The sequence below is a fragment of the Coregonus lavaretus genome (assembly GCF_964263955.1).
Source record: "Coregonus lavaretus genome assembly, chromosome: 15".
Taxonomy (NCBI): domain Eukaryota; kingdom Metazoa; phylum Chordata; class Actinopteri; order Salmoniformes; family Salmonidae; genus Coregonus; species Coregonus lavaretus.
In genome coordinates this window covers 42,662,124-42,687,847 of record NC_140002.1, presented here as the reverse complement: position 1 = coordinate 42,687,847, position 25,724 = coordinate 42,662,124, and the positions used below count along the sequence as shown (strand labels likewise).

Below are 25,724 nucleotides of genomic sequence, written 5' to 3'. Positions count from 1 at the left end.
ATTGTGTCTTAATGAAGACGACAAGCATCTGCCAGGTTCATAGCAGGTAGCTTGGAAATTGATTCCCACACAGCCATTTGATGAGCAGAACCAAAATCATGAGGCGTGATAAGGAGTTGATCCATCAGTGTAGACATCTGAAAGGGCAAACTGCCAAGAGGTTGTCACCGATGATGAGAGAATATGGGTCCTCTCACCTCTCTGGGTCACCTTAACCACTTCAGTCACTTTCTCAGGAGTAATTAGGACAAAGCTAGAGGAGCATTACAGCCACCAGGAAATTATACTAATATCCTGTCCATCCATATACTGTAGTGTGATGATGGTAATCTGTTATCAGTTATCTAGTTAAGATCTTGTCTAGTTATTTGATTACTTATCTTTTTTATTAACACATATGGGATTTGCACAGAGGTAGCACCAATCCATCATATCAGTGTTCTGAACTGACAGAACCTTGGAGTGACCCCACGACTGCTACCACCCAAACAGTACAACCAGTCAGTGTGTCCTCCTCCTCTGCCTTCTCCCCGTAGTTAAATATTATACTGAACAAAAATATGTAAAGTGTTGGTCCCGTGTTTCATGAACTGAAATAAAATATGGCAGAAATGTTCCACACGCACAAAAAGCTTAATTGTCTCAAATTTTGTGCACAAATTGGTTTACATCCCTGTTAGTGAGCATTTCTCCTTTGCCAAGATAATCCATCCACCTGACAGATGTGGCATATCAAGAAGCTGATTAAACAGCATGATCATTACACAGGTGCACCTTGTACTTGGGACAATGAAAGGCCACTCTGAAACGTGCAGTTTTGTCACACAACACAATGCCACAGATGTCTCAAGTTTTAAGGGAGCGTGCAATTGGCATGCTGACTGCAGGAATGTCCACCAGAGCTGTTGCCAGATAATTTAATGTTCATTTCTCAACAATAAGCTGCCTCCAATGTCATTTTAGAGAATTTGTAGCTCAGTTGGTAGAGCATGGCGTTTGCAATGCCAGGGGTGTGGGTTCGATTCCCATGGGGGGCCAGTATGAAAATGTATGCACTCACTAACTGTAAGTCGCTCTGGATAAGAGCGTCTGCTAAATGATGTAAATGTAAATGTGGCAGTGTGTCCAACCGGCCTCACAACTGCTGACCACGTGTAACCACGCCAGCCCAGGACCTCCACATCCGGCTTCTTCACCTGTAGGATCATCTTAGACCAGCCAACCGGACAGCTGATGAAAGTGAGGAGTATTTATGTCTGTAATAAAGCCCTTTTGTGGGGAGAAACTCAGTCTAATTGGCTTGGCCTGGCTCCCCAGTGGGTGGGCCTATGCCCTCCCAGGCCCACCCATGGCTGCACCCCTTCCCAGTCATGTGAAATCCATAGATTAGGGACTAATTTATTTATTTCAATTGACTGATTTCCTTATATGAACTGTAACACAGTAAAATTGTTGAAATTGTTGCATGTTGCGTTTACATTTTAGTCATTTAGCAGACAGTCTTATCCAGAGCGACTTACAGGAGCAAATAGGGTTAAGTGCCTTGCTCAAAGGCACATCGACAGATGTTTCACCTAGTCGGCTTGGGGATTCGAACCAGCGACCTTTCGGTTACTCGCCCAAAACTCTTAACCACTAGGTTACCTGCCACCAACAGTTGGTGCAGTAGCTAACTCCTCCATTTCCTTGGAGATAGCAGTTCAGTTTGGGGTCAAGAGCAAACTCCTTCAGTCTGCATTCCTCACATTAAGCCCTGTGATTTTTCCTGAATCCACAGTGCAGTAGGGGAAATGTATCTGAGCCCAGTGTTTCCAGATAAGACGAGCCCCTACTGTGCACCCTACATTTCTCATGCTGAAAGATCCCATTTTCCAATCACCAAGTGTGATGTTCACTGACCCCATCAGTTATTTCATGGAAATACAGGGTGACATTTCTCCTGGTGCAGCAGGGACCTGGGCTGGGGAGCAGGGTGGGGGCTGGGGTGTGTACATGGAAAGGCAGAGCACTTGGCTATTAGGAAAGGTGAGGGAAAGGACATGTTCTTCTCCACTATTTACTGCCCTCCGGTTCACCCCGCGGCGCCTTAAAATAGCTTGCCCGATGAGCGGCTGCCTGTACCAGTCAAAGGCATGCCCGTGTAAGCCGTGAATAAAGTGCAGGCTCAGGGTGTCTCCCACTCTTAGGCCATGGTCACGGTCACTGGCCCAGCTGCTCAGTGTGAGCTACTGTCCCCTCGCCACCACCTGGGTTATGTTCTTCTAATGTGCCATGCTGTTGCCAACACCTGTGTGTTCAGCCTGCTCCCAGCGCACTTTAGTTCACATTGCAGGGGGGACTGGATGGATGCAACTTTGCAACTATTTTAAATGAAGGCACTCTGTTATTTATCACTGTGACTGGGGAAGATTAAACATAGCTAAGAATAACAGTGACAGTGACACTCACTCCACACCGCAACTCCGCTACTGAATGTTGCTGAGCGAGGCCAGGGGTGTGTGGGTGGAGTACATTAAGAGCATAGCTATGAGAGCGTAGGCCCACTTTAGTGTGTTTGTGTGTGCGTAGGAGGGACCATAGTACATCTTAATATGAACATCATGTTTCTCTGTTTGTTGCATAGTGTAGAGTGGACCATTTCATGTTCTTAGAAAAAGTGAGGGTTTCAATCCAGTCTGCTCCTGTCTTGCCGGCAGTGGTTCAGTCCCAGGCAAAGCAGGTCCACTCCAGACTTCTCTCTGTCCCTCTGATGGTTCTCCTGGTCTTTATAAACCAGAATCTGGACAACTAGTGTCAGCTCTAACCCCTTTTAATCCTCCATGTCCTTTATTCTCACTGATTGAGACTCCATGTTGAAGCCAGACAACTGCTGGCTGTTGTTATCAGCAGTAGTAATATTAGAGAGAGCAGGACCATCAGTGCTGTAGGACTGTAATATCTGACAAATCCATCTAAGAGCCAGAGGAACCACCTGGAGGTAGAGAGTCTTCCTACCAGTCCCTGCACATTGGCGGGCTGCCGCAAGGCAAAGAAAGGCCTGCGATCCCTTCAAATTGTGGTCTTTGTGAATATTGCAGTGACTTGAGTCTCCCATGGCCTCAGGGCTAGGGCTGCAGCAAGCTCAGGACACAACTGCTCCTCACTTATTGTCCATGAAGCTAATCACATTCAGATGAGTGAACAGAGATGAATATCTTAGATTTCAGTCTTCACATCAACCCTCCTCCCACCCAAATGCAAATGCCAACAAACACCATATTAGAAGCCCAAATACATTATACTATGTTAAAAGTGCCACTGTGAAGCATCTGTTTTCAGAAAACATGTATTGCGATAGATATAAATGGAGCTACAGTACACTTATTCCACAAAGGAATGCAATCGTCACCTGAAAATTGGGTAAATTCCTAAATGAAAGTCTGCTTGCATATTGGAAATGAATATAAATGAAAACCAATTAACTAGCTTCCGTTCCAAAGGACTCATTCTACATTATAGAAACAACTATGCTGAGACATAACGAATATACAGCAGTGATGATTCCCTGATAACTTGGAATAGTACAGTATACATGCACCAAAAAGAGACGTTAAACATCAGATAGGATTTGGGTAGATTAGCAGAATTTTTTTAATCCCCAGCAATATTGCCTTTTTTGTTTATTGAGGAGCTTGAAAGTCACCTTTGCTTATTTCTCTTTGACATTCCCCCGTGCATAGCAGTGCTATTTTGCAGTCTCGCCCAAGGCTAAATTCTCATTGCCCTTGAGGCATGCCATGTAGAATTCATATAGCGGCCATGGGGCTCTCTGGACCTAAGTCAGCCCCAGCCAGCCCCCATCTCCGGACAGGACAGCCATAAATTATTGAGTGGCTGAGGCTCCAGGGCCGGGCCAGAGAAGAGGAGCTGAGCAAGTCCATTTGTCCTTCCTGATCACATCCAGGCCTGTTCGCTCTCTCGCTCTGCTGACTCAATAGCACAACACAGTCAACATGCTCTACAACACCTGCTTGACAGCTAACTTAGGGCAGCATCTTTCTCTGTTCTGGTAAATAAAGGCCTTCCAGGGTCTCTTTTTTCCAAACATTGTTAACATGGTCTGGCAGGTTCTGGCAGGAGAGGCCATTGTTAGCCTCCCACCCTGCTGTTGTGACAAGGACATTGGCGCTTGTGGGAGATTTTCCCAGCGTCTGGAACACAAAGACCCACTGACCAACCACTCTGTCTGGGTGCAGCTTCATGTTTCTACCTGCAGCTAGTCTTCTGCTCCATGGCACACACAGCACAGATGGCCAATGTCCTGATCGTAACATTTGGGCCAGTTTCAAAGGATAAAGTAGAGTAGTCATAATGCGAGCCTGAAGGGGAGGCATGTCTAAAATGTGAAACGTTTTTTTTTCTCATCAAAATGCTTTTTTTTTTGCAGAAAAGCCTTCTTGAACATGTGAACTTTCATGTGCCTTAATAACAAACGAATCTGCAATCTGTAAATATAAATAAAATGTGAAATCACGAAGGTGTATATACACAGAGAAAATACAGAATCTTGCCTAGCCTTGATTGGTTGAGATAATGAGGGGGCGGGACATTCACGAGAAAGAGGGTCCATTCTGTCACTCAAAGCTTCTCTGTCAAATGGCACATCCTGCTCTCTGCTGTGCGGATATTTGAAAGATCCATTGGTATTACTATATTTTCATCATGGACTACATGCAAAGTGTAGCTACAGCTTTCAATACCAGTGGTGTCCTGAATATAGCTGCTAATATTGACACAGCTCTGTCTTCTGTGGCTAAAGCAGTCTGGACTGGTTGAAGCTGAGTGGGAAGGATTATTCTAAAAGTGTTTCAGTCTGCCATGAATCATCCTAATCCATACATCGGTAAGCATCTACAGTTAAAATGCCAAGATAGCTACATGTACATAGCTCAACTGTATCAAAAAGTCGTTTTCATTGCTATCTTTTGTTAGCTATATAGCTAGCAAGCTATAGTTAATCTGTGTCGTCTACAGTGGGAGCAAATGAAGCATAGTGGGCAGAATAAGCAAGGAGGTGGGCAAAGCCAAGCACGAGCTAGCGTGATCCTATTGGCACGTTGTAGCACGTATTTGCATATTTCCATTAGGGAACGCATCCTCTGTGAAGTCCGCGTGTGCACAAACTTAATTCGACCTTGCACTCCTTCTAAACCAAAGGGGGGCAAAATCTGGGCCTCCCGGGCACTTCAATCCGGCCTGCGAGAATTTTTAAACATTTATTAAATTTTATTATATTTCAGTTACGATTTTTGGCCTAAAATTACTCATTCCATGATATACAAACAACCTCCAATAGATGGCGCTGTAGCCTGGTAGCACGCTCTGTATTTGAGCCTACAGTCAGATTCAGAATGCACTCAGTCATCATAGCCACTTCATTGCTTGACGACTTTTGACGTGAAAAATGAGTGCTGCGGAAATGAGAAAAGTGGACTCTGAATGTCTTGTGTTTAAAGAAGAATGGACAGCAAAATACTTTTTTTTACTAATATTGGACATAATCTGTCCTCTCAGGAAAAGGCAAGGTAGGCCTCAAAACTTGCCACAAACTTAAAAGCCCAACAAAATACGTTTACTAAACGGTGCCCTACTCAAGACTCCGTCACTAAGGCAAGCTACGTAGTGGCACATAAAATCGCAAAGCATAGCAAGCCTTTTGCTGAAGGGGAGTTTGTGAAAGAGTGTATGGTGGAGACTGCTGGTATACTTTGTCCTGATAGGTGAGGAGCTAATCTCAGAGTTGAAGAAAAAAGCAGATGGCTTCGATCTTTTTTCTATAGCACTGGATGAGAGTGCTGAAATCAGAGACACCGCTAAACTTTTAATTTTTGTCAGAGGAATAAATGAGAACTTTGAAATAACAGAGGAACTTCTTGCGATGGAATCAATGATGGGAACAACCAGGGGCTCTGATTTATATGACAGGGTGTCTGCCTGCTTGGAAAAAATAAATCTACCGTGGAGCAAACTGAAAAACGTCACAGCAGATGGATCACCAAATCTAACCGGTAAATACATTGGCCTACTAAAAAGATTACAAGACAAAGTAAAAGAAGAAAGCCCTAACTCTGAGGAATTGATATTTCTTCACTGTATTATTCATCAGGAAGCCCTGTGTAAAAGTGTGTTAAAGCTGGAAAATGTTGTCAAAGTGGTTGTAAAACGTATCAACTTTATACGGGCAATGGGGCTTAACCATCCTTGATACGGTTGGTAAAGCTGACGACTTCTCCGAGCTGAAAGATACAGACTGGCTGGGTGACTTTGCTTTCGGTGTGGACATATTGGGGCATCTGAATGATCTAAATGTGAAACTGCAGGGAAATTGTGTTTTTGTGCATGAACTGTATTCCAACGTGAAAGCATTCAAGGCCAAACTTATGTTGTTCTCCAGACAAATGAGCAGCCGGTCTCTCGCTCATTTTCAAACACTGGCCGCACATATGTGGACCCGAATAAATACGCGTCCACATCGCAGTGCTGCACTGAGACATACAGTAGCACTTTGATCGACCTGCATGCTGAGTTTTCCTGCCGCTTCTCAGACTTCACCAAGATTGAGACTGAGCTGGAGCTTGTATCATGCCCCCTGTCTTTCGACAGTGAGAAAGCACCACCAGCCACACAATTGAAGCTCATCGACATCCAATGTGACAGTTCTTTGAAGGAGAAGTACAAAACAGCAACAACAGACCAGTTCTATGGCTCACTGAGTGAAACAAAGTTTCCAAACATTAAAAAGAACGCCCAAAGGATGCTTGTTTTATTCGGGTCCACATATGTGTGTGAACAAACGTTCTCAGTCATGAATTACCACAAATTCCATCACAGGTCAAATTTAACAAATGACCACTTGTCAGCTGTTCTGAGAATCTCTACATCAAAGATGACACCATACTTTGATGCCCTTGCCAAGAGAGGTGACCAAACCCATTGTTCACATTAAGACTCGAATAACTGACTGGGGTAGGGAAGGATTATGCTTTTTCATTGTGATGGTTATGCAGTGAGAATTATCCAGCAATGCACTTGGATACAGGTAATAACTAATCAGTCAAATTTGGCCTGAGGTGATTGGATAATGTAAATATGGCTCACAATGGAGATGAGAATTGTTCCTTAATATGCTTTCAAAAACAGCCCATTCCAAATGAAACGGATGCTCTTACCATATGTTTCACTCAAATTTTAGAATCGTTATTTATTTTTCTATACATCTGCTGTTACATTTTGGATGTCTCCAGTCATATAATATATATATATTTTTAAGTTTGCATATTGTGACTGTAAGTTTGATTGTACTTTACAAGGGTAGAGATGCAGGATCTGTGTGTGTGTTTGACTGTGCCTGTGATGTTATAAATTATATCAATTCTGTGAAAAATGTGTGAAATATTTGTGGGGTAGAGATGGTACAAGGGTAGAATTGTTCTGCAAGCATATGTACACCTACAGTACACTAGTGGTTGCATGTCATGTGAAAATGAATAAAGGCTTCACATGTTTTGTCATGCATATAGTATGTGGCCCTTCACTTGGTTTCAAAAACTCAATGTGGCCCTTGTTCTGTGCCCAAGAACACTAAGGTAACCTGCCTAAATGACTACCGACCCGTAACACTTACGTCTGTAGCCATGAAGTGCTTTGAAAGGCTGGTCATGGCTCACATCAACATCATTATCCCAGAAACCCTAGACCCACTCCAATTTGCATACCGCCCCAACAGATCCACAGATGATGCAATCTCTATTGCGCTCCATACTGCCCTTTCACACCTGGACAAAAGGAACATCTATGTGAGAATGCTATTCATTGACCACAGCTCAGCGTTCAACACCATAGTGCCCTCAAAGCTCATCACTAAGCTAAGGACCCTGGGACTAAACACCTCCCTCTGCAACTGGATCCTGGATTTCCTGACGGGCCACCCCAGGTGGTAAGGGTAGGTAACAACACATCCGCCACACTGATCCTCAACATGGGGGCCCCTCTGGGGTGCGTGCTCTGTCGCCTCCTGTACTTCCTGTTCACTCATGACTGCATGGCCAGGCACGACTCCAAGACCATCATTAAGTTTGCTGATGATACAACAGTGGTAGGCCTGATCACCGACAACGACGAGACAGCCTATAGGGAGGAGGTCAGAGACCTGGCCGTGTGGTTCCAACAACCTCTCCCTCAACGTGATCAAGACAAAGGAGATGATTGTGGACTACAGGAAAAAGAAGAGGACCGAGCACGCCCCCATTCTCATCGGCGGGGCTGTAGTGGAGCAGGTTGAGAGCTTCAAGTTCCTTGGTGTCCACATCACCAACAAACTAACATGGTCCAAGCACACCAAGACAGTCGTGAAGAGGACACGACAAAACCTATTCCCTCTAAGGAGACTGAAAAGATTTGGCATGGGTCCTGAAAAGGTTCTACAGCTGCACCATCGAGAGCATCCTGACTGGTTGCATCACTGCCTGGTATGGCAACTGCTCTGCCTCCGACCGCAAGGCACTACAGAGGGTAGTGCGTACGGCCCAGTACATCACTGGGGCCAAGCTTCCTGCCATCCAGGACCTCTATACCAGGCTGCTACTCTCTGTTTATTATCTATGCATAATCACTTTAATAACGCTACCTACAGTTGAAGTCGGAAGTTTACATACACCTTAGCCAAATACATTTAAACTCAGTTTTTCACAATTCCTGACATTTAATCCTAGTAAAAATTCCCTGTTTTAGGTCAGTTAGGATCACCACTTTATTTTAAGAATGTGAAATGTCAGAATAATAGTAGAGAGAATGATTTATTTAAGCTTTTATTACTTTCATCACATTCCCCAGTGGGTCAGAAGTTTACATACACTCAATTAGTATTTGGTAGCATTGCCTTTTAAATTGTTGAACTTGGGTCAAACGTTTCGGGCAGCCTTCCACAAGCTTCCCACAACAAGTTGGGTGAATTTTGGCCCATTCCTCCTGACCGAGCTGGTGTAACTCAGTCAGGTTTGTAGGCCTCCTTGCTCGCACACGCTTTTTCAGTTCTGCCCTCAAATGTTCTATAGGATTGAGGTCAGGGCTTTGCGATGGCCACTCCAATACCTTGACTTTGTTGTCCTTAAGGCATTTTGCCACAATTTTGGAAGTATGCTTGGGGTCATAGTCCATTTTTGGAAGACCCATTTGCGACCAAGCTTTAACATCCTGACTGATGTCTTGAGATGTTGCTTCAATGTATCCACATAATTGGATAGTGCACCAGTCCCTCCTGCAGCAAAGCACCCCCACAGCATGATGCTGCTACCCCCGTGCTTCACGGTTGGGATGGTGTTCTTCGGCTTGCAAGCTCCACCTTTTTCCTCCAAACATAACGATGGTCAATATGGCCAAACAGTTCTATTTTTGTTTAATCAGACAGGACATTTCTCCAAAAAGTACGATCTTTGTCCCCATGTGCAGTTGCAAACCGTAGTCTGGCTTTTTTATGGCGGTTTTGGAGCAGTGGCTTCTTACTTGCTGAGCGGCCTTTCAGGTTATGTTAAATAGGACTCGTTTTACTGTGGATATAGATATTTTTGTACCTGTTTCCTCCAGCATCTTCACAAGGTCCTTTGCTGTTGTTCTGGGATTGATTTGCACTTTTCGCACCAAAGTACGTTCATCTCTAGGAGACAGAACACGTCTCCTTCCTGAGCGGTATGATGGCTGCGTGGTCCCATGGTGTTTATACTTGCGTACTAGTGTTTGTAAAGATGAACGTGGTACCTTCAGGCGTTTGGAAATTGCTCCCAAGGATGAACCAGACTTGTGGAAGTGTACAATTTTTTTTCTCAGGTCTTGGCTGATTTCTTTTGATATCCCCATGATGTCAAGCAAAGAGGCACTGACATTGAAGGTAGGCCTTAAAATATATCCACAGGTACACATCCAATTGACTCAAATTATGTCAATTAGCCTATCAGAAGCTTCTAAAGCCATGACATCATTTTCTGGAATTTTCCAAGCTGTTTAAAGGCACAGTCAACTTAGTGTATGTAAACTTCTGACCCACTGGAATCAATCTGTCTGTAAACAATTGTTGGAAAAATTACTTGTGTCATGGACAAAGTAGATGTCCTAACCGACTTGCCAAAACTATAGTTTGTTAACAAGTAATTTGTGGAGTGGTTGAAAAACGAGTTTTAATGACTCCAACCTAAGTGTATGTAAACTTCTGACTTCAACTGTACATATTACCTCAATTACCTTGACTAACCGGTGCCCCCGCACATTGACTCGGTACCGGTATCCCCTGTATATAGCCTCGCTATTGTTATTTTACTGCTGCTCTTTAATTATTTGTTACTTTTCTTTCTTTTTTTTATTTAATGTTTTTGTTGGTATTTTTTTGTTGGTATTCCTTCTTAAAATTGCATTGTTGGTTAAGGGCTTGTAAGTAAGCGTTTCACTGTAAGGTCTACACCTGTTGTATTCGGTGCATGTGACAAATAACATTTGAAATTTGATTTGAGACAAAAGCTTTGCCCACCTCTGTTCTAAACAACGCAATTTCAAAAAAACTTTGACAAAGCTTCATGTTTGCTAAATCTAGCTAGTTATCGTCAATCTTGTAGTGTCTGCATTGCCATTGTTGTGCTGGAAGCAGGTTGAGTGTGTACAGGGCATTTTAGTGTACAGGCAATAACAAGCTATAGGACATGAATTAATTCATGTTTTAATGTATTTTTCTGGAATTTGTCTTTCAGCATAAACCTGCTCTCCGCCACAAGTACAAGGAGATGATCGAGGGTGAACAAGCAGTACGTCAGATATTTTGTCTTTGTATGTTTACTTATTGCTTGGACTTGCTGGTCAATAAATGTTATTGCTGGTATGCAAGGTTTTATGTCTTGTCTATTTTTGTCTGCTTTCCTCCTGAGTGGCGCAGTGGTCTAAGGCACTGCATCTCAGTGCTAACTGTGCCACTAGAGATCCTGGTTCGAATCCAGGCTCTGTCGCAGCCGGCCGCGACCGGGAGACTCATGGGCGGTGCACAATTGGCCCAGCGTCGTCCAGGGTAGGGGAGGGAATGGCCGGCAGGGATGTAGCTCAGTTGATAGAGCATGGCGTTTGCAACGCCAGGGTTGTGGGTTCGATTCCCATGGGGGGCCAGTATAAAAAAATATGTATTCACTAACTGTAAGTCGCTCTGGATAAGAGCGTCTGCTAAATGACTAAAATGTAAAATGTAAAAATATAGCTTCAATTGTATGGAGCCTGGTGTTTTTGTGGCCAAGGAGCTTTCACTCAGATGGAACCAGGTTTCAGCTGCTGTGTATTGTTGACGCCCTTCCTGATGTGAAAGCATCCCAGCAAACATATATTTTTGAGAAGATCAGGACTTTTGCAATGAAAAGGCCATGGACATTACACGTCTTGCTCCAAAGGGTAGGACAGAAATATGCTCTCAGGCTAGATTCCTTTGTTCATATCGTAACATGACCTGAACCAAAGTTACTCAAAGGATCTTATGATATGCAGTGCCTTCGGAAAGTATTCAGACAACCTTGACTTTTTCCACATTTTGTTACGTTACAGTCTTATTCTAAAATGGATTAAATACAAAGAATTCCTCAGCAATCTACACACAATACCCCATAATGACAATGTGAAAACAGGTTTTTAGACATTTTAGAAAATGTATATATAAAAAAAAAGAAATACAAATTACATAAATATTCAGCCCCTTTGCTATGAGACTCGAAATTGAGCTCAGGTGCATCCTGTTTCCAATGATCATCCTTCCATTGATCATTTACCACAGGTGGACTTGGAATGGCACATACCAGTCTATATAAGGTCCCACAGTTGACAGTGCATGTCAGAGCAAATACCCAGCCATGAGGTCGAAGGAATTGTCCGTAGTGCTCCGAGACAGGATTGTGTCGAGGATCTGGGGAAGGCTACCAAAAAATGTCTGCAGCATTGAAGGTCCCCAAGAACACAGTGGCCTCCATCATTCTTAAATGGAAGAAGTTTGGAACCACCAAGACTCTTCCTAGAGCTGGCCGCTGAGCAATCGGAGGAGAAGGGCCTTGGTCAGGGTGGTGACCAAGAACCTGATGGTCACTTTAACAGAGCTCAAGAGTTCCTCTGTGGAGATGGAAGAAACTTCCAGAAGGACAACCATCTCTGCAGCACTCCACCAATCAGGCCTTTATGGTAGAGCGGCCAGACAGAATCCACTCCTCAGTAAAAGGCACATGACAGCCATGGGAAACAAGATTCTCTGGTCTGATGAAACCAAGATTGAACTCTTTGGCCTGAATGCCAATCATCACGTCTGGAGGAAACCTGGCACCATCCCTACGGTGAAGCATGGTGGTGGCAGCATCATGCTGTGGGGATGTTTTCAGCGGCAGGGACTGGGAGACTAGTCAGGATCGAGGCAAAGATGAACGGAGCAAAGTACAGAGAGATCCTTGATGAAAACCTGCTCCAGAGTGCTCAGGACCTCAGACTGGGGCGAAGGTTCACCTTCCAACAGGACAACGGCTTCTGGTCAAGTCTCTGAATGTCCTTGAGTGGCCCAGCCAGAGCCCGGACTTGAACCCGATCTAACATCTCTGGAGAGACCTGAAAATAGCTGTGCAGCAACATACCCAATCCAACCTGACAGAGCTTGAGAGGATCTGCAGAGAAGAATGGGAGAAACTCCCCAAATACAGGTGTGCCAAGCTTGTAGCGTCATACCCAAGAAGACTCGATGCTGTAATCACTGCCAAAGGTGCTTCAACAAAGTACTTTCCGAAGGCACTGTAGGTCTAGATACCTATGCCTTTATGCGTTTGTGTGTTTTAGGTTTTTCCTAATTGTAGGCTACTACTACCTTTAGCACTTGAAGTTAATAAAGTATTTTAATGTTGAAATCTTGTTTGTTTTTTAAAAACTGCCTCACTGCTTTAGCACATGGCCACAGTCACGTTTCAATGTGAATCCTTTAAGAGATGGGTGGGTCTAAGGCTTTAGAGGGTGTGAACAATGCTAAAAGGGGCGGAAACAAAGAGCAGCATTGTAGCTGTTCAATGTGAAAGGTTCTCTGTTTATTACAACAACAGGCTATTTAATACTGTCAATGGTTTGCCTAATGGGGAACTTGGTGAGATAATGTTCTGAGAATCTATTTAGGCAATTTGGTGAAAGTATTCCTTTTCTAAATATGTTTCCCAAGGATTATTGTAGAGCAAGTCTGAAAATAGCAGCAAAATATTTGAAAGCCCATTACACGTTGATCAACTTTTAAAGCAGCATTACTTTCCCATGTTTCCTGTAACTAGAGTGTATGATATGCCATTTTGAAGCTCTGAGTCTGTACTTTTATCCAATGTAAAAAAGACAATTTCAAATGTAGGAACATAAGAATGAAAAGAGACGGTGAGTCACAAACGTTATTATTCTTCCCAATTAATAAAGGAGTTGGACAGTAATGAATGAATCGTGATTTGGTTACAAGGTCCCTGCTGAGATCCCACTGAGAGACAAAGATCCATGTGACGGTCGAATGCCACCCCATATAGTGCTTCTCTGCCAGGGCTCTGCCAGGTCACCCCAAGGCCCTGTCCTGTTACAACCTGCTCCTCAGAACCACACGTGACATCAGGGCTGCTGTGATGGGACTGCAGGGAACCGGGTTTCCGTTCCTAGAGACCAATACAGTCCGGTATTTCCCTTTTCTCCTCATCACTCTCGGTCACCCACTCTAAAGGGACTGCATCTGTGCACTGTGAACCAGGAAATAGATGCCCATGTAAATAAAAATACTGAGATATCTGAGATCGGTGATATCAATATATGAAAGAAGAAATATCTGCACATGGTTGCTATTTCCACCTTCCACGTGTGAAGACCTACATTCTATCTTATTTTCATGAGCTCTGACGACACGAGGGCATGCAGGGTGCACTTTAAAGCCAGCTAACAAACACACAAAAACATACCATATTTATGCACTTTTCTGCACAATGCATGATTTGGGCATTATGACGTCCCAATAAATCAGCTCTCTTTTTTTTTTGAAGCCTACATAAAAAAATAAAAATAAAAATAAATCTGACAGTGTGCAGGTCTCCATCTCTTCTAGAAACCACCACAAAGCATAAACAACTAACACATCATCCTATGAAGTGTGTAAAGAAAGACAGAGCCATTCAGTGGTGCGGTTTAAAATGGAAAGTGATGGGTGGCAAGACTAACCTCCCTCCAGAAAGGAATCAGGAGAGAGCAGCAGACAAGGTGTGAAAAAGCTAAAAGGCCAATTTCAACTTCAGGTAATGGATCTATTTTGGTGGTGTTGTGTGTCTTAGTGAGACATTTACAGCTTCTACTGTAACGTGCATTTTAGCAACACAAGCAGTCTAGTTTCGACCAATTTTAGAGGTTAGAAAATAATATAATGGGATTTAAAAATTTGAATTAAGCAAGGAAAACGTTAATGAAAGCTGAGACATTTAAATGGTGGAGATCCATGCAACTCAAATCTATTGAATAGCAACAGGCAAAAATCCCTGTCACACCTGGATAACACATTCAAGCTGCACTCAGTAAAGGTAGCATCACTGGAGAATCAATAATTGAAACATCCCAAAACTTGTAACAGATTCAAAGAGTAAGCCTCCCTAATGGCTGGAATCCCATCTTTCAGGAATAGGGGTGGTTGTTAATTATTACACCTTGTCATAGATCCTCCCTCTGCATTTAATCATCTGCCACATCTGTCCCAGGGCAACACAATGCTAAAAATCTGATTTCCCCGAGGAGGGACACTGGCTCTGGCAGCTGCTCACCAGTCACAGACACAGTAGCACACATATTCGGATGCAGTCAGGAGGCTCAGTGTTGGAGCAGCACCCTGCATTCACCAATCTGCCTCACTAACAAGTTATTGAATGGTTGGAACTCGCACTGGGCCATGAGGGTTGTATCCATTTCTACTAATCCTCTTATCAGGGAAATAGTGTTGACCACATACAAAATAAAAGACCATGTTTTATTCTAACATACACTGGATAGGTGCAGTGAAATGTGTTGTTTTACAGGGTCAGCCATAGTAGTACAGCGCTCTTGGAGCAAATTATGGTTAAGTGCCTTGCTCAAGGGCACAGACAGATTTTTCACTTTGAGAGCTCAGGTATTTGAACCAGCGACCTTTCGGTTACTGGCCCAACGCTCTAACCGCTAGGCTACCTGCCGCCCCAACAACTGACAACTCAAAAAGAGCCAAGACACACACCGCTAAGATTCTTTAACAACAATAGTGTTACTTTCAGCACCAAGGACAGCACTCATAGGGCTCAGCCAGTCTATGGTTGAGTTCCTGCCCGACTACATTGCAGATGCCTGCCAGATCTTACAATGCCGGGATAGGTATTTAACACATCAGCTAACCACATGATATAGACATCTGATGCCCGACTGCATAGTTGATAACGTGTCACGAAACCATTGGTTGATGCAATGCAACGCCTGCGCATCTAATCGTACAGGAACTCGTCCATTCAGCACCATGGACAGTGCTAACGCAACTCAGCCAGTGTAGCCAAGTAAGCCCCATGGACAGGGCAGATGACTTTGAGAGAGAGAGAGTACAGAGAGCGCTGGCAGCTGCCTGTGCATAAGGAAGCACCTGTAGAGAGGCCAGGCTCATTAAGGCGTGGGCAGTGGTGGATAAAGTACTCAGTTGTCATACGAGTAAAAGTAAAGATACCTTAAAAGAAAATGGCTCAAGCAAAAGTCACCCAGTAAAATACTACTTGAGTAAAAGTAAAAAGGTAACTGGTTTTAAATGTACTTAAGTACAGTGGTGGAAAAAATTGTCAATTGTCATACTTGAGTTAAAGTTAAAAGTCAAATTCCTTACATCAAGCAAACCACACGGCGTGATTTTCTTGTTTTCAAAATGTACGGACAGCCAGGGGCATACTCCTACACTCAGACATAATTGACAAAACCAGTATTTCTGTTTAGTGAGTCTGTCAGATCAGAGGCAGTAGGGATGACAACGCGTGATATTGATAGGTGAGTGAATTGGACCATATTGCTGTCCTGCCTGAGCATTAGACATGTAACAAGTACTTTTGGGTGTCAGGGAAAATGTATGGGAGTAGAAAGTACATATTTTCTTTAAGAATGTAGTGGAGTAAAAGTAAAAGCTGTCAAAAATATAAATAGTAAAGTACAGATACCCCAAAAACTACTTAAGTAGTACTTAAGTATTTTTACTTGGTTACTTTACACCACTGGACGTGGGGAAGGTGGGCAGCTGGCCAAGGTTAGTGCAACATGGTGGACCAACTTGTGTGCATGACACTTGATGCCCCAACTCCAGGGCTCTCCATCTCTCATGCACCAAATGATCCTGTTGGATAATTAAGTTAAGCAACACCCTTACACATGCTGCTAAACTAAATAATCAACAAAAAAACATGTCATTTCTATGTATACAACAGCGAATGGACATAACCTTCCAACAATCCAAATTGCTAGCCTTTAGCACTGCATGCTAACTAAGTACCATAATGGGCCACAGCTGGGGGGAGGCTAATTTCATGTGATTATTAATCTAGCAGTTGGTTGGATTCAGCTAATTTACTCTAGGAAGGGTTCCAGCGCTTTACTTTCTCATCAGCCAAGCTTCTTTGTCTGTCCTCAAATGATCAAATCAAAACCTCCATTAGCTTGACACTTAACATTTGTTTCTCAAATCTCTTGGCAAAGAGGGATTGTTTGAACATGTCACTATGTCCAATAATCCCAACATTTATCTCTGTCCCGACTCCCCTGCTCCCTAAGGGCTAAACAGCTCCATTACACACTAGATGGATATTCAGTAGCATAAAGTCCGTTTTTTTCTTCCATGCAATAGTATTATGCCTACATCAGGTCTACGTAATACAATATATCCTATATGCAATGTTTTTGGGATGCTTGCCATAGTATATTTGACAGGTACTGAACAGGTACTTGCCAGCTTTTCAGCATGAAGTTCCAATCACATCCAAATGGCCATCAAACTCCTTTTATTCATCTTGACAGAGAGGGCTCTGAGCCCAACTGCTCGTTCATCAGCCCAGGGGATACCAGGTGGCAACTCTTTGCTCTGTGACTAACCACAGCCTACTGTATGTCAGCAAATTAATCACCCAACCCTTCGCTAGGAATAATCAATACACTCCTTACAGACGAGGCCTCCACTCAGACCACTGGCACACACACACACACACACACACACACACACACACACACACACACACACACACACACACACACACACACACACACACACACACACACACACACACACACACACACACACACACACACACACACACACACACACACACACACAAACACACACACAGCCCTCCATCAGTCAGCAGTTTCTGCCTGCAGACACTTGTGGATCCAACCTTAGACTTTGTGGCTGTGTGACTAATGGCTTACAATGGGGAAACCCGCCTGTGGCGACTAAACTGCAGCAAGTTGAGTGCAGGAGGAAAGACGAGACATGCTGCATATCATACATTCTGTACTTGCAATCATCCTATCATCCAGTGCTCTCTCTCTCTCTGAGAGGGGGATAACTTGTAGCCAGTAGCTTAGCTGCTTCTGCACTTCCTGAACGCTGTCACATTCATGACCAATTGGATTAGATGTTGTTGATGGTAATTTAGTTACTGCAGAAACCCTCTCCATGAGGGACAACCAAGCTAAATTGTTATGGAGGCAATAGATGCCATCCTACTATATTAGACACAGCTTTGATCTAGCACTAATCATTATTTGACATGATTCCCCTCTTCCTCAGAATGAAGTTATAAAGATTTTTTTTAACCTGTTTTGTAGAATAACCTGGGCATGTAATCTATAAGGCAGTTTACGATCTCTCTCAAGCTCAATCGTCTACCATCTTTGGCTCTTTATAGGTAACACATAAACAATACAGGCAATAAGCAATTAACAAAAAAAGGATCTATACAAATTCTGTTTCAAATAGTCTGAATTTCATTCATCTAATGCAGATTCCTTAACACATACTGTTTATAGTCTACAGTGACAATGCTGGCGTTGACTCTAAAACCAACCGTAGATTCCCTTGTTGTCAGCTCACCAGGTAGCTTCTCGTGTTCCTTAAACAGTATAATTGTAAACAGCAGTGTTGTGGAAACAAACATGCACTCCCCCTGGGGGAACAAGCTACTCTTACCCTTTAACAATCATCTGGGTCAGCTGTGTTTGGGCTTGGACTCAAACAGGGACATATTACACCTGACTTTAAAGGCTTCTTTGGAACATAGCACACACTACGCTATTGTTTGGCCAAGCATCTGGTATCCTAGTGTTGAACAGCTAGGGTGACATTGCAAACATGCACTGTGAAAGTCAATGGTTCAAATGGAATTAATAATTCATTTAGATGAAATAGTTTAACTGCATCTTTTTGTCTGGAAGTCTAAGTAATGTGCCAGAGGTCAATGAGGCATTTCCCAGCGTGATGTATTGCCGTTACAATCTCTTACAAACACCGGTGTTCAAATCAAATCAAATGTTATTTGCCACATGCGCCGAATACAACAGTGAAATGCTTACTTACAAGCCCTTAACCAACAATGCAGTTTTAAGAAAAAAAGTGTTAAGTAAAAAATAGATAAGTAAAAAATAGAAATAACAAATAATTAAAGAGCAACAGTAAAATAAAATAATAGTAAAGGGCGCTATATACAGGGGGTACCGGTACAGAGTCAATGTGCAGGGGCACCGGTTAGTCGAGGTAATTGAGGTAATATTACATTTACATTTACGTCATTTAGCAGTCGCTCTTATCCAGAGCGACTTACAAATTGGTGCATTCACCCTATAGCCAGTGGGTAATATGTACACTACCAGTCAAAAGTTTGGACACACCTACTCATTCAAGGGTTTTTCTTTATTTTTTACTATTATTTACATTGTAGAATAATAGTGAAGTCATCAAAACTATGAAATAACACATATGGAATCATGTAGTAACCAAAAAAGTGTTAAACAAATCAAAATATATTTTATATTTGAGATTCTCTTTGCCTTGATGACAGCTTTGTCATGATTAGCTGTTCAGGAGTCTTATGGCTTGGGGGTAGAAGCTGTTAAGAAGCCTTTTGGACCTAGACTTGGCGCTCCGGTACCACTTTCCGTGTGGTAGCAGAGAGAACAGTCTATGACTAGGGTGGCTGGAGTCTATGGCAATTTTTAGTAGGATAGTCTCGAACGGAGCTCAATTTTTAGGGCCTTCCTCTGACACCGCCTGGTATAGAGGTCCTGGATGGCAGGAAGCTTGGCCCCAGTGATGTACTAGGCCGTACGCACTCCCCTCTGTAGTCGGAGGCCGAGCAGTTGCCATACCAGGCGGTGATGCAACCAGTCAGGATGCTCTCGATGGTGCAGCTGTATAACTTTTTAAGGTCTGAGGATCCATGCCAAATCTTTTCAGTCTCCTGAGGGGGAATAGGCTTTGTCGTGCCCTCTTCACAACTGTCTTGGTGTGTTTGGACCATGATAGTTTGTTGGTGATGTGGACACCAAGGAACTTGAAGCTCTCAACCTGTTCCATTACAGCCCCGTCGATGAGAATGGGGGTGTGCTCAGTCCTCTTTTTTTTTTTTCCTGTAGTCCACAATCATCTCCTTTGTCTTGATCACGTTGGGGGAGAGGTTATCCTGGCACCACATGGCCAGGTCTCTGACCTCATCCCTATAGGCTGTCTCATCATTGTCGGTGATCAGGCCTACCACTGTTGTGTCGTCGGCAAACTTAATGATGGTGTTGGAGTCGTGCCTGGCCATGCAGTCATGGGTGAACAGGGAGTACAGGAGGGGACTGAGCACTCACCCCTGAGGGTGTTGTTTCTCCCCTGTCAATCCAGATGCATGGTAAATACTTTTTTGTCACAAATCATAGATATCATGAGAAATAGTTGCCATATACCATTTTCTATGGAAATTAAAGATAATTTCTAAATTAACGCAGTCTTTCTAAGCACCTTAATTAGTCCTCCAAATCTCCAGCAAGAGCATTTTCAGGATTCTGTTTCTACACGGTCAGCCTCAGGATATCAGCTCCTATCATATCAGATCATTCCAAGCCTTGGTTCTAAACCATGGATGGGAAACTTTGATGGGGTGAGGGCCACAAAAAATCTGAACTCATCATGATGGGCCGCAGTGGCTCGCGGGTCTGTGTACCCACATCCATTCCCCACACAGTCAGAGTTGACCCTAGCCTTTTGGGGGCACTAAGTGAAATTTGACAGTGGAGAGAAGAAATTGAAGTTTTAGAGTTAATTTTCTGCAATTCTACACATTTTGCCATGGGGCGTAGAGAAAATGTTGCAGTTTTAAAGCAAGTTTGCTGCAATTCTACACATTTTGCCATGGGGCGGAGAGAAGATTTTGCAATTTTATAACACATTTCCTGCAATTCTACACATTTTGCCATAGGGTGGAGAGAAATGTTTTTAATATGATATCTGAGTGAGACTGAATAACAAAATCAATGGGGGCCCCCGGTCGGTAATTTGACCATGATTACTACAAGTTCAGATAGCTGGCTAGAATAAAATACCAATAAAAAAAATCTTTTTTCTGACAGGGGCTAATTGATTGTCTGACATAATAAGAGAAAAACTGTTGATGCACAACCACATTTAGAAATTGCATCTGTGCATTCTACTATTCCAAATCTCAACAGTAAGTTGAGACCCCGACTGAGTTCCCACATAAAAAAAACAAAAAAACATGATTCTGTTTATGGAAATTGATGCCGCCCGTGGGTCGCCAGTTACCCATCCCTCTTCTAAACACTCATAAAAAAGGGGACCCTCATCCTCTACCTTAACCCTATCCCCACAGTACTACAGACCATGCTCTTAGCCCCCCGCCCCCCCCTCCTGTTCTCACTATGTGTAGCTGCAGGTAGTCTCCCAGTCCATTGGTGCTCTCCACTCGGACCAAGATGGCGTCTTTCTGCTGAGTACTGAAGCCCACAGCTAGCCGGTCTGCTCTGGTGCTCGGCCGCTCGTTGGGGGCCCAGGTGTACGTGATGAGGGCCCCTCCTCTCCCAAAGATATACGTGGTCCCAGCTGAGGAAAAATGGGGACAAACAAAAATATTAGTAAGAGATTGAGGGATAGGGAGAGGAAATTGAGAGAGAGGGAGAAGGGGGAGACATTATTCAAGAGATAAAGTGTTGTTAGAGAGTGTTCCATTTTTTTCAAATCTTGTTTTTTGAATTTGTTTGTTCCCAGCAGACCTTGCTATCTTTACTGATATTTTTCTTCAGTACCACTCAACCCAAATTTAGATGCCCATTTTCTTGCTAAGTACAAGACTGTGACAGCTTCATCACATTCGCTAACACAACCCATTATTCTCTCTGCAGAAACAACATGTCATACAAAACATTATTCCCCTACGTTATGCCACAATGTCAGTTTTCAAGTTTACAGCACAGTATGAACACTAAAAACAGACACAGCCTATAATTACACAAATCTCACATAATTTTGAATGCACTCGTGTGATTTTATTGTGTTGATATTGTCCTGTTTGAACACTATCGTACAGAACTTGCACCACACCTACCACTACCATGAGAGGTCGTGAGTTGAGCTGTCATTGATCTGGCATTAGATTGTGTAAACCTGCCAGTACTGCAGAGTAGTCGAGGTGCCACCATGTCTAAACATGCCAGCAGAACTGTAATCACAAGGCTATTGGGTTGCAGTATGCTGCAGTAGTATGACTTGCCCTGCCCAGGGAGTCAACACTTTGCATTTGGGTTTCTGTAACTAATCAGAACATATTATTTTCACTTGATCTCCCGCTTCCCTGTAAGGTGGAACTGAGAAAAATATAATATTTCATAGAAATCTATTCATATAACCTGAGATGAATAATTTATGTAAACATATGGGAGTTAGCTATGAATCACACTGAATACCAATGTCAAGATATTAATAACTTTAATGAGTCTCATACGTACAATCAGCTTCACATTTATAACAACAAGCTAATCTCAGTTTATCCAATGTTGACCAAACATAACCTGGTTGTCATATCATCCAAATCTTTTCTACATAACGGTTTTAATTAGCTTCATCAGAAGCTTGACAAGTCATATCTCAGGTATGAGTGATTTTTTCACCTCCACAGCACCCGAGGTTGGCAGGTCTGTGCCCCCTGTCGTCCTGGCGCCTGTGGCCCTCTACATGAGATAAGAGAAGAGGGGAATGATCTGGCAACCAGTCTCCCAGGCAGAGCAGGGTTTGGGTGGCAGAACACTTAACACCTGCTCTCCTGGAACCTGATAGCTTATTGCCAGTACTGCATGTGATGAAACCAGGACAACCACAGCTCATATGGCACACAAGGCTCACCCATTAAGTCACAGTGGGCAGGGGTGACGATGACCTCTCTTAGGAAGGAAGGGCATGTCAGATGGTCTTGCCTATATTGTAGCTTGCATTGGTTGGGGAATTGGGTGGGTTGATTCTGGTGTGAAAATGACTTGCATGCTACTTGTAAAACGAGAACATATCAAGCAACGAATATGGTGAGTAATAAGAAAATTGCATTCAGGTTGTAACTTCTACATCATTTTCCCAATATGAGCTGTAGTGGTGGTTGAATGATGTGCAGTTTCACGTAATAATAATAATAATATGCCATTTAGCAGACGCTTTTATCCAAAGCGACTTACAGTCATGTGCGCACACATGTTTACGTATGGGTGGTCCTGGGGATCGAACCCACTACCCTGGCGTTACAAGCGCCATGCTCTACCAATTGAGCTACAGAGGACCACGTGAGTACTTTCACTGATCTAACGCCATTCTGGGTCGTGGTTTTGTCTTAGATCAGGAATTGGCAACTTTGATGGGGGTGGGGGCCACAAAAAAACGGAACTCATCATGAGGGGCCACAGTGGCTCATGGGTCTGCATACCCACATCCATACACCTTGCAATTTTGCACATTTTGCCATGGGGAGGAGAGAAAATGTGGCCATTTTAAAGCAAGTTTGATGCAATTCTACACATTTTGCTATGGGGCGGAGAGAAGATTTTGCAATTTTATAACTCATTTCATGCAATTCTACTCATTTTGCCATGGGGAGGAGAGAAAAAGTAGCAGTTTTAGAGCAAATTTCCTGCAATTCTACACATTTTGCCATAGGGTGGAGGCAAATGTTTGAAGTTCTTTATATGATAACTTATGATCAATGGGCCCCACCCCGGTCGGTAATTCAACCATGCTTACTGCAATTTTAGATAGCTAGCCGCTAGACTAATCTACCAATCTAAAAAAAGTTTGCTGACATGGGCTAATTGAGTGACTGCTGATGCACAAGCAAATTTCGAAATTGCACCTTGTGTTTTCTACTATTTTAACTCTCAACAGTAAGTTGAGACCCTGACTGAGTACCCATTTTTTGAATGAGACCTTCTCTCTTCTTCTTTTCCTAACTGGCTAGTAGCCATGAACGTATTGTGGGTTGAGATAAAGGCATACAGTATACAGTATGTGTGTGCTTTAATGAACAGCATAGTGCCGCTGTTCATTAATTCTAGGCATGTGATGATATGCCTGTGGTCTTGACAGGTAGAATAATAATCTTCCATTTCAGAGTTCAATTCCTAATGAATCAAAAATATATTATTAAAAGACGCATCATTATTTCTGCTTGAGTTGTACAGAAAATTCATTGATTGAGTTCTGCTCCTCCGGATCCAGAAGGTTTAATTGAGAAATGATTGATGAGGTTGTTTATCATATTACTATTTTAAATGGGTAAGGAGACAAATCACCAAGCAGGCACACACATACGTGGATCACGTGAGAGTGTCTGCAAATTGTCCTGCATTAAAACAGTAAACCTTTTAAGCATTCCTAAAGCATTGAGCTGAGCCACACACATGATTGTGATTCCTGGCAGCATGGCATCCCTGCCTCCTCCACACAGGCATGTTCATACAGAGATGCCAGGAAGTGTTAACCTCGCACATCTGTGAAGACGAACCATACAGAGCAAGATTTTCACTCCTTCTCAGCCTGAGGAAATGTTGTCTAAAAATGGAAATGGGTTCCAGTGCTTCCAGCTAATTCTGAAACGTGTTGAACGTAAACTTTGCCTGTACCATAGGTCAATATTTTAAACAAACATTTAGTGCTAACTTATATACTTTTAAATTGGCAGTAGATTGCCAATCTGAATTTTAACTGTGAATTTATGCTTTAAAAAGTAAATGTATTGGTATTACAATATGATGGACCTAAATTAAGTATAAGACTCCATTTGATTGAAGGTTTAATTTGGAACAGTAGTTAGACTACAGATTAGAACCATAACTCATATGGTAACAGGAAAACCCTTCTTAAGATGTGACCTACTTTAGCTGGGAGACAAAGGATGCCTTGATAAATGCATTCCTTACACATCACTCTGACATCATACTAGATTATTTAGTTGTCTGGGTGGCGCACACAAAACATTTTTATTTGTTAGTTGATGAGATAGAAGCTTGATCAAATCTAGATATTTTCCACTCTGTACATCCTGTCACGTACGGTATATGAAAGGTTTTTCCTTTGCAAAGTTATTCTATAAAAAAAAATATGTAAAACAATTATTATTTAAATAGTTTGTCGCTTTGACTTAAACTACGATTCTGGCTAGACTTTCATAATTGATGTAGCACTAATGGCAAGAGCTGTAGAGAGGGTTTGTCTAAAGTGGAGAACTACGAACTAGACACTGGCCACATATCACAGTGGAATGTTGAATCATCTTGACTAGAACACTTTAGAGGTAAGAACAAAAACGAACATTGTTTCCCTAACGTTATGTGGAATACCACGGCGAATGGGCTTCTATTAACCAACAGCACTGATTACAGACAGCACTGTTGTTAATGACCCAGTGACAAGCACCAAAGAAGTATCTGTTCAAGTGGCTTTTCAAGTCTCACTGGCGAGACGGCTGGACTGAAGGGGCTCTCGTAGGGAGGAAGAAACCAGACAACCAAATAAGTCATAACTCAGCTGTTCAATTCCTCAATACATTAGTGATAATAGAAGATGGATGGAGAGGGAGACTTATCCATGTGCAGTGATTGCAGTGTTTGACTATAAGTGTGTTCCTTTGCGTTAGGGGATTTGAGAGCTATCTGCCTGCATGATTGGTCTTGCCTGCATATAGGGGTGTGTGTGTGTGCACACAAGAGTGTGTGTGTGTCTATGTGTACATTTCAGCTGATGTAGTGTTTTTGGGATTCGCTGCATCTATTAAGTGGGTCAGCCAAGAGCCCCCCCCCCCTAGGTTCCTGTATTTAATTATTCCAACAGTAAATAAGACTCATAATGCCTCCAGTGTAAAACTCTCTGGTAATGTAGGAGTAGCATACCAGCCAAGTCTAACAGAGGCAGAGAGAATTGTTGAGCTGTGAAAATCACCAGCCCTCTCTGCGTAGTGAGACGAAATTGTGTTTTGGGTTTATCCTCTGATTAAAATTCAGCTTCCACAGCCCCTGTCTCCAGTCTCACTTTCACTTTCAGTTTTCCTTCAGTTAGCAGTTTAATACATTCTGTGGCAGTCTGGTACATTCTGTAATCATCCACCGAAGCAATA

The 25,724-nt window shown here is 42.9% G+C and overlaps 1 protein-coding gene across 1 annotated transcript in view; it reads right to left on the bottom strand.

The window, feature by feature from the left end:
* The window catches only part of LOC311142907 (neurexin-2-like), a gene marked incomplete at its 5' end in the record, with an annotated part of 198,989 nt that overhangs the window by 13,565 nt on the left and 159,700 nt on the right, over positions 1 to 25,724 (bottom strand). The window contains one exon of the mRNA XM_084178625.1: positions 20,997 to 21,178. Within this exon, the coding sequence (XP_084034751.1) occupies positions 20,997 to 21,178 (182 nt within the window). The remainder of the gene's footprint in view (positions 1 to 20,996; positions 21,179 to 25,724) is intronic.